Consider the following 14,068-nt stretch of genomic DNA (forward strand, 5'->3'; position numbering starts at 1 on the left):
AATAATGCTTCATCCAAGCCACTAGGTGTCACTGTCCAAGATGACACAAACCAAAATGTGACTGAGTGCACCTTAAAAGTATTATTCAACACATACAGCTCTATCCACATCATCTGTCTTGTTTTTGATTACTAGAGAAAAAATTTCTGACTCATCCCTCGGTTTGAAAAAAACACAGGAAACACAGACAGACTTTATATCAACATAAACTTTTCAGGTTAAAAATGTATGCGAATGCATGAAGGAAAATGTGCAGTATATACATATAGGTATTATGTCCTGTAACTGGTCACCATTTTCACCACTTTTAATCACCTTTTTGCTTTCACTAGTTTTTCTTTAATTTTAAATAAAGCTGTTGTGTGACAAATCATTTTTGGAATGTACAAGTATTCCTATATAGTCTCTCAAATATTATGAGGTTATAAGTATGCAACAAAATGCTGTTTAGATGAGTTATAGATTGAGTAGAGCATTGCACATCGCAGGGCGTCAACTTTCATGTCAACTACCAGTGTACAGAAATACACTTACAATAGAAGTCCATGCGGCAACTGTTGTACACTTGCCCCATAGATTTCAATTGTACTGTAAGAGCGAAATACTGAACGAAATTTCAAGCATGTGTCATGCGTTCAGGTTTTAAAAATAAAAACTTAGACTTGTCTCTATGTCTTCGAGTAGGACTGGAGTGCCAGCGACCCAAACAGCAGAACTCCAGCGAGAACGATGTGGAGGTGGTCTCCAGTGGAACAGCGGACAGCACTGAACTGTATCTGAAAGGCTCCACGCCACCGGACCTAACCCCAGATGTGAGCCCCACACCCAGCCGACCCTCCACGCCTCCCCGAACCCCGACCACCAAAGCTTCCCTCCGCACCAAAAACGCCCGCTTCCTGCGACAGAGCGCAGTGGACGAGGAGCGCGGAGGAACCCAAGAGATCCAGGTGCTGATGGAGGGAAGAGGTGGTGGGGGTTCGGGTGGAGGTGGAGAGCAACTGAGGGCAAACAGCTGGAGCGAGGACAAGCGCCCCTCACGAGGGAGCAGTAGTAGAGGGGGTAGCCGGGGCAGTAGCCGCTCCACAACGCCCTCAGTGCAAGATGAGGTGCGGGCTATGGCGGCACGGGCCAACGGACACAAGCACTCCTCCAATCACAAGCCTCGAGACCACAGTTTGTCCAATCACAAAGCACCGCGGGACAGGAGGGACGGTCCCTCGGGTTCTTGGACCTCTCAACGGGTACAAGGGGACAGTTTTGCACACTCCCACCTCTTAGAGCAGGATGAGGAGAAACTAAGCAATTATGAAATGGAGATGAGGCCGTTGCAGCCAATGGCCTCCCATAATTCACAGAAGCCCTATGGGCACGGGGAGGAGTGGCACAGTCAAGCAGAGTCACGTGGACATACGCTACAGCATCGGGGTAAAAATCGAGATGGTGAGCAGGATGTCCAGGACACTTCAGGGGCCAGGGACGCCCGGGAGGGGCCGGCTTCAGGCTCAGTGCAAAAGTTGGACAGTCTACGTGTGGGGGAAAAGCTTGAGGCTCGGCCCCTACGTAGGGACCTCACACTCTCACCCCCACAAAAATCCCCACCTATTGCACTAGAGCACGAAAGCGAGAACAAGTCTCAACTCAAAGTAAACTCGGTAAGTGAGTATGCACTACAACAGCAACAAACAGTTCTGGTACAATCATGCACTGAGTAATAAAAAATAAATAATGGTCCCACTTTATATTAGGTGTTTACTATGTACTAACATTAAATACATACAATACAATGTATTTATTGTGTAATAGAAGTAGAAATAGAAATGTGATTAGACCTGTTTTAACAGTAATTTTAAATAGAAATGTTGTTCTGTAAAATTCTCACAAGATTCCCATTTGCCATATGAGGTTGAGGTAAGGGTAGGTTTAGAAGCAGGGTTAGGGTTTGGGTTAGGGTTAGTGTTTAGGGTACAGTTTGGGGTAGGGTTGGGTTTAGGGGTAAGGTTAACAGTGTATGTTAACCTTATGCAGGTATTTTAAGTGTAAGTACAATGCAACGACTTGTATGTACATAATAATTACTTTGCATCACATGCTTAAGTACATTGTAGTGAAAGACACCTAATATATAGTGGGTCAGAAATAATTTCCAATATATTTAACAGCCTTAAAAGTCAGCATGAAATCAAAATTGACACTATTTAAGTTCTTATAATTGTCATTTTTGTACCAATAGTATCACCAATCATCAGAAAAACAGATAGAAGCCCAAATGGTGCTACCAAAAATAATTATTCCCTAAACTATAAAACTCCCTACCTCTGCCATTGGTCATCAAAACAGACAGTCCTGCCCAAACTCACACCAAGCCAACGTTGCTGTTTTGGGCTGGTCTGGATGCCCAAACAAACAGAGCACTTTTTTGAAATCACCACAGAGACACTGTTTACACTTTTTGGAGAAATGAACCTATGAATCGCTTATTATCTCTGCATATAAAGCAGGGATAAAGTAAATTATTGAAACAGAAAAAAATAATCTCACACTTCAGCATTAATACATGTTCCTGGTCTTTTTGTGCATTATTCCAATTTATTATTCTTATAATCTTTCTTCAAAATGTAATAACTTGCCCTCTGAAATTACTTTTCTTTTCAGCGGACGTTACCATGCCCTCTTATTTTTCTACCCCTCTCCTAGCTCCACTCTGTTGTGTAATGCTCAATTTTCTTGATTCAATCAATTCCAGCCCTAAATGTTTTTCTGGATGGATATTCTGTTTCACTTGGAAATGCTCCACATTATGGAGTAAAATTTAGGGAATTGTGGGAGTTGTGAATGTCTTTTTGTGGTGACTTTGTAATTAATTAATAAATAAATTATGTATTTTTTCCAATAAAACACTCAAATACTTAATCATAACACCAGTTACATATTAATTCATTTTAAATACCACATACATTTCTAATGAACAGCAACCATGCCAGGCGGTTTTCTGTGCCTGAGAGCACATGGGTTGGAAAAACAACCTCTACAAACACAGTGCTGGTGTGTGGAGTCCCTGGGGACCATGTGAGCCGACAACAGCCCAAGACACAACCTGACCACATTCAAACTTAAAACTGTCCCCTTCCTCAGCCTAGCACCCTGCAACCTCTTGCTGCACTAAGAACACCTTGGTAACAGCAAATTGGCAAAGTGGCTCCTTCCACAACGCAGCCCTACATTGGCTGTCCCACACTCAGTTGCTAGGGAACAACTTATGCCTTGATAGGGTTACGGCCAATCAAATGCTAAGAGTGAGTTCCAGGAAGGAGGGGGCTTATGTTTGTAGCCGCAGCGAGACAAGCAATGCAGCAGACTTGTGTAAGACAGGTTAACATTAAACAGAAAGACATACACAAAACAGTTTGCAAATTACAGAACAAATTAAATGTATGGCAAACATTTGTAATGTAATGTGGGTTTGGAACAACACGAGAGTGAGTAAATGATGACAGAATTGTAATTTTTGAGAAAAATATGCCCTTAAGTCAACACTTACAAACGTCTTAATTGAGATACATAAACAACTGAATTGCTTAGGATAAGAGGGAGCAGAACAGGCCATTTTCAGTGCACAACTATCTGACTTTAATATAGAACATTTTGGTAGTGAAAATTTTAGTTGTTAACCTGAAAACAGTAAATGTGACTCAGTCTGTTATGCTTGTCTTTATTCATTGTGCAAAATCAGCGCTTACAGCGTCTTCTTAACAGTGCTGCATCCGGTTCGCTTGTCACAGCCTAATTTCATGCCTCACATGTGTCTTGCATGTGCAGTGCCCATGTCCCTCTGCTCAGTAGTTGTAAACATTGTCCATGACATGCATACATGAACACATCAATTAAGACGGTGGTCGACAAACTCCGCTCTTCGTCCTTACAAGAGCTCACACAATGCAGCACAGGCTCTCATTTCCATTCAGATACTATCGCATCTCTCCTGTGAGCCGAGGGGAACAGAATAATCAACACAGCTTCCTTTAAACATTCTCTATTAGTGTGTTATGCTGTGATTCTAGTATTCTAATACATTGATAGCTTAAAAAACCATGATAGCTTAAAAAACAATGTGGACAATACACCAAAGTCATGTTTATTTGGATAGTGCTTCACAACGCACATCGTTTCAAAGCAGCTTTACAGAAAATTAAGCTGTTTTGTATGTATTGGTCTTAAAGTCTTCATTGAGCTGTTTAATTGAACAAAGTTAGGGATGTCCCGATACCATTATTTTGAGAATTTTTGGTACAGAGTCTGATACCTGTTTTTTTTCTTATTTTTTCCCTTAAGTCCATATCAACTGTTTATTTCAATTTTATCATCAAAATGGTGTTTAAATAAATGAATTCATTAAAACTTTAAATCAAATGAAAAAATATATTTTTTTTAATTTGTATTCATTTTTATCAAATAAAGTTCAGATCTAAAAATACAACATGAGTTATATTTTTTTCAAATAAAGTGCTGCATAACAGAGCATCACAGATGTTAGATACTGGTATAATTATAATACAAGTACAATACAATTACTACTGATTTATTATTAGTAGTAGTAGTAGTTGTAATAGTACTAGTAGTATAGTGAATGTTACATACATTTACAGTAGTGATATATTTCTGTCATACTTTTTCCCAAAAATTTTACTTGAATTTGGACAGAGCTTTTATTTTGAAGTATTTCTGTGTTGTTTAGACCAAGGAGCTCTGACGTTGAAAGCTTCCCACTCTGCAAAAGCTGGTCACTACGCGACTCAAACTGGTTATTAAACCGCAAAAGGTTGCTATTTAATTAAATAAGTATGTACTCTGTATGTGTCTCATGCTATAATGTGAATTGGCACTCTGTTTACTGTCATCTGCTACAAACAGAGCAGGCGATGCTCGTGATGGTGTTTTCCCTGTATGAGCCTTGGAGGAGCTTTAACACCTATGAGCAACCGGCGTCAGCCCAACACTGTCTCCACACATTCACAAGCGCTCACATTTGAATTATATGCAAACTATATATTTATCTCATTAAATTGCAGCTTTTGCAGTAAAATAATCTCACTAGAACATAACGTGATTTTAATGTGTGGGTAGAATGTTTATGTAATGATATTCATACATCAGATGGTATCGGTTTTTGGTATCTGAGCATTTTTACGAGTACCAGTACATGAGATCGGTTTCGGGACATCCCTAAACAACGTCATTAAAAATCACGCCTTAAAATGTTTTTTACTCTAGGCCCCAAGAGAGCAAGCCAAAGGCAACTATGGCAAGAAACCCAAAATGCCACAAGACTTTATTTAGTGCAGCTGTGCTGTTGACGCAATTCGCTCGCTTTTTGGGGGGTTTTACTGTGGATAGTACCTGGTACTTTTTTTAGTACCACCTCAGTCGAGGTTCCAAGCGAGCCAAGCCGATACTAAATGTGACATCAAAATCCTGCAGATCACTGATGAGTCAGAGAGAATCGTCACTACCAGGATCACTGGATTTGCGACACGGGACATCAACCTGCTAGTTTTAATGTTAGCTACAGCGATAGCAGTATCATTTGTTCACGCAACTTTCACGCTGTTGTCAATATACAAGGTGCAGACGTTCCTCTAGTTAGCGACGAATGAAACAAATGTTGGCCAGACAGCTGAGACATGGCTACCACCGGACCTACCAACACCGTAGGGAAAAGTAAAAAAAAAAAAACATAAGTGACTACAGAACCATCAAGGAAAATTTGATGGTTCAAATTTTCGAGCAATGGGAGGGAGAGTGCCCTGGACCCAGCCATGGCTGGAGTCCACGATGGAGGATGGCATGTTACAACAGGATGGCAACGCTATACTCTGCTTGAAAGCTTCACTTTATTTAGTTGACCAGCTACTGGAAAGCTTGCTTCTAAATTAACCAGACCAATTTAACTGTTACACTTGTGTAAAATCACCATGCAACAACTGCTTTATGCAGCACAATGAGCTAGAAGCTAACAGCTAGTGGTCGTGTTAATGTTTATTGTATTGTGTCGTGTTTAAGATGATGTCAAGTCATGGACTATATATCTTCAGGAGTTTAGACCCTTAAAGATGTCTTTATAGTCCTTCAGACTTGAGTTATTCAAATGCAGGTATCTCCAGACCTCCTCACACACGTGTTCTTGACGTGCACATCTACTGTTGACGTTTTACCGTTGGTCATTACATCTTCTATCGAATCTTTGTGACAACAATGGCCCAAATGTGAGTGTTTCCACCTTTTGGACCCACTAATTAGTGCAACTAATTCTAGGTGCATGTGCATTCTGTGCGTTCAAAGATGCACGGTTAGAAAAATCAGGCTGCATGCGTTCAGTGCCTGAGATGACAAGAATTGCATAACGCATCCTATATGCGGACACTTGGTGTTCACGTCTGACTGAAGTATACTATGGGCTTTTGTCTCAAACCACACGAAATACAGTTTACAGAAATACTTCACCCAAAAATGTAATTGTCAATATTTACTCACCAAAAAGAAAAACGTTTTAGGAATCTTCACACAGGGTTTTGTTTTATTGAGAATCTTCTAAACAGTGAACACTGAGTCAGTGAGTTGAACTCGCAATGAATTCAAGAAATAGATCAGTCCAATTTATTAATAAATAAGCTAGTTCTTACTCACTGACTGATTAGTTTGTGATTCACTGACTCGATCCGGTTGCAGTGGTCCTCTAGTAAACCGCTCTGGAGTGGAAGATTCTTGAAAAATATGATTTGAAATGTGTTTGTTGGCAAATACTGATATTTTCTCTTTCTTTCTCTGTTTCTCAATTAACAGGGCTCCAACTCAATTCTGGTTGTCATGGTGATTTTGCTCAACATCGGAGTTGCCATTTTGTTTGTCCATTTTTTTATTTAAAAACACTACATTGCCTATCAATTCCTCTTGTTCTGCTACTTTATTATCAAATCATTTACCATAACTGATGAGTCCCAGCCTGTTTTTCTTTTTACTACTTCTATTGAAGTCACAGCACGTCAATATGAGGACTGAGGAAGGCAACACAAAACGGGGCTCAGCGGTACTGCTTTCTCCAAAGAGCTCTTGTTTTAATTTAGTTTTTTTTAAATCTGAAATATAGTTTAAATCATCCTTTTGAACTTCTAGTTTTAACCTATGTATTCACTCTCTCATTAATGCTGTTCTAAATTGGTATAGTTGTTTGTTTTTTTATTTCATATTTCTTACTTGCCTTTTTCTTGGTGGCTTTGTTTCCGTTTTCATTTGGGTTTGGTTTGTATTTTGGGTGTTGGACACATATGAATGGTGGCTTTGGTGAAGGAGGGTGTGCAAGGTGGCGTAAGGGTGTAAAGGGGAACCACAATCGACATCTTATCGGGTGACTGCAACATTACATGGTCATGTCATCAACAGGTTCAAAGTGATGGGAAACAGCCCCCGTCTAACCTCACCCGCCTCCCTCGCGCACCTCTCCTAAGCTTTGATTGTATTTCTCCATGTCCTCACTTTTGTTATTCATTAGAATCAGATGCCAAGTGCTCCTCTCATGTCCTATACGCCTTCATTTCCCCTGTGTGGTACGATTCTAAATACAGGTGGACCCCAGAATGTCATGGTGGACCAGAAAAGCTTCTGCTAAATGGAAATTGAATGTTTTATAAATGCTCTCTTTTACAAAGTTAGTTTCAGTCCTCTAATCTGATTGGACAAGCCATGTTCCAGAAGTGCTGAGATTTACTAGTAGGGTGAAGTACTCAAATTCACTTGATAGTAGAAAATTTTGCAAATCTCAAAAAGCCATCTGGCCAACAACGGCTTAAAAAGCATAAGCACCAAAGTGGGTTAGTAAAAGTAAAAGTTTGGTTATCACAGAGGCACAGCACCACCAATGTGTCAGGATCTGACCCACATGCATTTGAAAAAAATTCAAGACCAGAAAGTTGTACGATCTGAAAGGACTTCATCATTAATCTTGCTCTGCATAGGAAACATTTTTCTCAGCAGAATAAATCATAACAGCTCGAGTGATTTATCTTTTCATATACAGTTACGGCATGTATACGATTATACTCTACATTCAATAAGGCATAGCTTGGGACTGATCTTTTGAAACACTCTCCTTAGTTTGAACTTTAGGCAGGAGAATCTCATGAAACCTACAATGTACAGTAGAATATGTCCAGGTCATATGCCCCCCCAATGAAAAAAAAATTGCATAAAGATGATTAAACACATATTACCAAACCCAGCACCCATCCACATTATTTAAATTATTAGAATAATCTATAGGATTCTAGTTATATTATATATATATATATATATATATATATATATATATATATACACACACATTCTGTACTGAATATATATTTATATCTTTCGATTTTGGAGCGAAATACAATATGACCGGGACATTTTCTTGGGTAGGTTTTGTGAAATTCACAAATGAGGCAGCATTTAGTTTGCATGAAGGCTAGCACATGACATTCTGTGAGGTCATCATTATTCTAAACCCCTCCCCCCCAACACCCCACACACACACACATACATAGGCCTGTCGACCTCACCATACACATCTGAAAGCTACATGCTGCGTGCGCGATTCTGGCATTCCCAATCAGACGTTCAGAGACTGTTAATGCTTTTTTCCCCAACTGCTGCTTTCAAAACAAATATTTGTTGATAAAACAAAAAGAAAAAAAAATTTTTTAGCTATTTGCAAGATGTCTGAAAAATAATGTCAACTGCCTTGTTTTCTATAAGTAAAAGAACAAAAAACAAAGTTGCATGCTAAAGTATGTTTTAGTTTTGTATAGATAATCTTATTTGGGGGGGGTCTGCTAGTTTTGGACTCAGAACTGCAAAAATGGTTTCCATTTGGACCTAAATCAAAAGCGTTTTTTTGGGCAATACCATGGCGCTCAATACCAAGTAGTGCAGTGGTTTTCAAACTTTCAATGTGTTGCTAGGTCAAAATATTTAAAGTAAATAAGTACTGAAATAATTTCATAATTATAATGTTAAAATCATTAAAACTCACATTGTCATTTTATTTTCAATGCAGAGTACAACCATGGCACGCAAAATTGACCATTTTTTATTTTGTTCTCTCAATTGTTCTCTCTAAAATGTTTGTTGACAAATTCTGATATTTTCTCATGTTAAAGGAATGTTCTGTGTTTAATACAAGTTCAGTGAACAGCATCTGTGGCATAATGTTGATTTCCACAAAAATGTATTTGATTCTTCCCTCGAAAATAAAATATCATGGTTACGGTATGTCGTTTACAATGGAAGTAAATCGGGCCAGTTCATACACATTTAATTTCAGATTGTTTCAAAAGTATAAACACAAGCCATAAACATTATGTTAACATGATTTTACTGTGATAAAATTGCTCACTAACCTTATATGTGTTAAGACATTTTGAAAATTACAACTTTGTTGCAATAACTTTACGCCAGTAAACCCTGCAAGCAATTTTATCACACTGAAATTATGTTAACATATATATTATTTACATTTTGTGGCTATACTTTTGAAACAATGATTATGTTTACATGGATACCAGAAAGCAGCTTATTGCAAGAAAACAGCATTGCTGTTTACATGCTCTGTAAAAGCGGCGTACACTTTAATCCCGTATACATGTGGCTCGGTAAGCGATTTTCTCCACAGCAAGATAATTTTCCCAGAACACTTGTGTAAATAACAGATTTGGGATATGAGGAAGACTTTGCTATTTTATTGTCTGTTGCTTCGCCTTATTTCTTAGATATTCCTGAGTTGTTGCTGTTTGTTTCCTTCACTTTCTATCGCGACCTACAGCTAAATTGTGCTGCAATAGTGGGGTTTACCTCTGTGATTCCCCCAATCTACAAGTGCATATGCAGAGGTGAGGGACAGTCGCTGTTTTACATTGGTGTGTATAAATGGTTATGGTTTATGGTGTATGTGATTTTCCCAATGTACTTCCAGAAATGTTGAATTATTTCAGTTGTTGACCTGTTGTTGGGCTCAGTCATATGACGTTTGTTATACCGGTCTGTTCCATGCACCCATCAGAATGCCGCTTATGCAATAACATGACCACATTAAGCCGTGTTTTCAGAGAGAAACCTTGGTTAAACTGCTTTCTCCTTCTCTTAATCCCTTAGAAATCAGCGTTCTTGTTTACATGATGTTTCAGAACGCTACTTTCTGCTAAAACCCTGGAATAAACCGTTTTTTAAAGTGCATGTAAATGTGGTCAAGTTATATTTTAATGTTTATGGACTGGTCCCATTTAATTCCATATTAAGCAACTTGCTGTAAACGAGACCAGTCATTTTTCAGTCAATTTTTCATGGAAATCATGCTAGAAATGCTTTTGTTTTTGCTTAACTTATATTAAACCCGGAACATTCTTTAAAGATTTCTTTAAATGTTAACTACAGAAAATGATTGAGAATGATCACAGTTATTTTTATATATTGACAGCCCTAGTATCTGTTCATGAAACATTTGAAAACAAGCACTTTTTGTCATTATTTCAGCAGAAGTGCAAGACGAGGTGTAGTGGGACACCTGATTGGACATGCCAAAGTAAAAATCCTCCCAAGTATCTGTTAACCTGAGCGGAATGCTTTGAGGCCACATAAAAAGTGTGTAGGTTTTCACATCCAGCAACCTTTCCGCCCCAACATCTGAGACAAAACTAAAACAAGTGAAACAAACAAAGAGAGGTGTTTTGTTTATTTTTATAGCCAGCGAACAGAACACAAAGACTCTGAGATGTTTTATAGCATGTGTGTATGGGCTTGTACTCCCCCCCTTCCTTGAGTCTGTCATCCTTGGCAAAGATTCATTCACAGTTTGTGTGCTCTCTCTCTCTCTCTCTTCCCCCCACCCTCACTTCCCCATATTTCTCAGTTTCTCTATCCAGCCATGAAAAAAAGACCAAAAAAGAAAGATATTTACAAATGCTAGCCTGTGCTCATGTTAACACATGCAAGTTGTGGCCAAATGTATGGTGTCATGCATTTGTTCAAGGGATTGTTCACCCAAAAATTGTAGGCGTACTATCCCTTTAAGCTCGGCTTGAGCTCCTAGGTCGGTTTGCTACTGATCATATGACGTGGCAATAGTACACGCTGACTAACTCACTTTGATACCACGATAACTGTATGTGACAGAGATGATGGGATTCCAAAGGGTCTTTGAAGACGGAAGTTGCTGCAGTTGACCCATACCGCCGGCTCTTGTATTGTTTGACCTGGATGTATCTGTCGCCCTATGCGCCTATAGCATGCCCAAGCATGCCCAGTTCTTTAACTCTCTCTCTCTCTCTCTCTCTCCTTCTATCATTTAGTTCTTTACTTTTCCTGGGGGTCTGTTTTCTTTTTTGAAATATATGGAGAAAATAATGAAAGTGTTTGAAATTAAGCTCTCGTCTTGTGGTTATTGAGTCTGCTATCACTTTTCTGTCCTTTATGCATTACAGTGGGGCCCAAATGTCTTAGACCTCTCCTAATAATGCAGTTTCACTTACAATTTGTCATTAGAAATTACATTATCAGCATAACAATTTGAGTAAAATGTCAAATGGAAAAGTTTCATTTTTTTTTTGTATTTCGTATGTCCCAACGTACACTCAAGCTGGTATGGACTCCAGTATTTTTTGCAAAATGTGATGATCCATGTTATCTCAGTATGATCTGAGAGTGTTCAAGAGCCTCTAGTGTGCTTTAATGGTTGCAAGAAAATCTGACTTTTGTACAAAAGAGTTAATATGCTCAGTGTCACAAATTTGCTTGCATTTGTCAAGTGACCTGGAAATAGTGCAGAACCTTTAATGTTGCTTCTTCACTTTACATCATAACCATTCTTATTTATAACTTAAAGGGGTAGTTCACCCAAAAATTAAAACTCACTTATTTACTCACCTTTATGCCATCTCAGATGTGTATGACTTTTTAATCTCCTGAACACAAATTAAGATTTTTAGAAGAATTTCTCAGTTGTTTTGGTCCGTGCAATGCAAGTGAATGGGTGCCAAAATGTTAAAGCTACAAAAATCACACAAGTCAGCATAAAAGTAATCCATACGACCCCAGCTGTTAAATGAATATCTTCAGAAGTGATATGATTAGTGTGGGTGAGAGACTTTTACATTCTTCTTGTTTTTTTGGTGATTCACATTCTTCATGCATATGCCCCATACTGGGCAGGGAGAAGAATTTCAAGCAAAAAAATGACTTTAATATTGATTAAAATAAATATAAAATATGGATTAAAACTCTGTAATCATATTGATTACTTTTATGATGCCTTTATGTGCTTTTTAGAGTGTCAAAATGTTGGCACCCATTCACTTGCATTGAATTGACCTACAGAGCTGAAATAATCTTCTAAAAATCACAATTTGTGTTCTGCAGAAGAAAGTCATACATATCGGAGATGACATGAGGGTGAATAAATAATGAGATAATTTGTTTCTGAACTGATCATTTCAGTTCTTTGCTAAAAAAAAATTATAAATTTAAAAGCACTTCATGGGAAGAAGTGCATTTTAGGTGAGTTACAGGATAGTTTCAGGCAAAATTATCAGTATAAATTACAGAAATAAAGTTAAAGGATGTACTTACAGGTTCTATATTAAGATTTCTCTGGAGAGGCAGTGTTATTGCCATAGCAACCTTCATGTGGGATTACATTCCATCATGAGTGAGGCGTGACCAATAATTGGGGATGTGGCCTGTCCCACAGAACACTATGTGTATGAGGATTTTCTTAAAAAATATATTGCTTTTAATGCATTTTTTTGTCAGAATGTCCTCAAAGGCTAGCAAAAGTTTAAATAAACCTACTTGATGGATTGCATCAAAAAGAAAATTGAAATGCATTGAAAACATGAAATACAGTCAGCAGGGGCACAAGGCTAATTTGTTTTATCTTCAAAGTGTCTCTGCTGTATTTCTTTCTCTCACTTTCATCTTTGTCCTCTCTTGCAGAACCTAACCCCTCGTGTCATCACTCATATTCTCAAAACAGTGAAGCATGAGGTGGGATGCTTACAAATAATTGTAAAAGAAAATGCCATCTCTATAACTGACTACAGATGGTTCGCTCCTGTCCACAGAGGCACCTGCGCAAAATCTCTCAATCTTAAAGCACACCGTGTGAAAGAGGAGATAGCTAGCAGTCCATGAGAACAAAAAAACTGGATCACATGTGTTTTAAACTTACCCAAAAATGACAATTCTGTCATCATTTACTCATTCTCATGTAGTTCAAAAGCATGTGACTTTCTTCTTTGAAACACTAAAGGAGACGTTAGGCAGAATGTTAGCCTCAGTCACCATTCACTTTTATTGCATTTTTTTCCCATACAAAGTAGATGGTGACTCGAGGTTGTCCTTCTGCCTAACATCTCCTTTTGTGTTCCACAGTAGAAAACCAGGGTAGGAACAACATGAATGTGAAAAATGATGACAGAAATTTCATTTTTGGGTGAATTATACTTTTGAACAATTTAGTGAACATAATACATACACCCTGACCCTACACGCAGTAATTTCACTATCAGCGAGGGAGCAAGTACAGGCCAGTTAAACCTGTGGGACACTGGAATGACTAATGATATTACACTTGTGCACTTCCTTTGACCCCCAAGGCATTGGTGGCATTTTGCTTGACTCCTTCTCTCTCCTTCACTATAATTTTGTGTCAGACCGGATGCCTGTCTGTTGGGTCAACGTCTGCTAGGAAGTTAAGCCAATTTTGGCTGAGATTACTGTAACAGAATCACTGTGTAGAGTTTAGCCTTGTCCCAGCACTAGAAGAGGATTACGAGTGACTTCTTTAAATCTATTGGTAAGGAGGGAACAGTGGCAGATTTAGGCAAGGGTGACATGGGCAGTCGCCTGGGGCTGCATCTAGCCTGCCCTCCTCCCATCCAGTCAACAACTTTGGGGACGTGTTGAAGTGGGTTTCGCCCAGGCCACCAAGCTAGAACCGCTACTGGGAGGGAATAACAAATTTTAAAAAGAGAGAAAGATAATTCAT

The 14,068-nt window shown here is 38.6% G+C and overlaps 1 protein-coding gene across 3 annotated transcripts in view; it reads left to right on the top strand.

Moving 5' to 3' along the window:
- The window catches only part of LOC127640149 (junctophilin-3-like), a 56,808-nt gene extending 45,980 nt beyond the window's left edge, over positions 1-10,828 (top strand). For all 3 annotated transcript variants that reach the window (XM_052122567.1, XM_052122565.1, XM_052122566.1), the window contains exons 5-6: positions 685-1,652; positions 6,838-10,828. In XM_052122567.1, coding sequence (XP_051978527.1) covers positions 685-1,652; positions 6,838-6,918 — 1,049 coding nt within the window. In that variant the 3' untranslated portion in view covers positions 6,919-10,828. The remainder of the gene's footprint in view (positions 1-684; positions 1,653-6,837) is intronic.
- The last annotated feature ends 3,240 nt before the right edge of the window (positions 10,829-14,068 follow it).

This window comes from Xyrauchen texanus, chromosome 49 (assembly GCF_025860055.1).
Source record: "Xyrauchen texanus isolate HMW12.3.18 chromosome 49, RBS_HiC_50CHRs, whole genome shotgun sequence".
In the NCBI taxonomy this organism is placed as follows: domain Eukaryota; kingdom Metazoa; phylum Chordata; class Actinopteri; order Cypriniformes; family Catostomidae; genus Xyrauchen; species Xyrauchen texanus.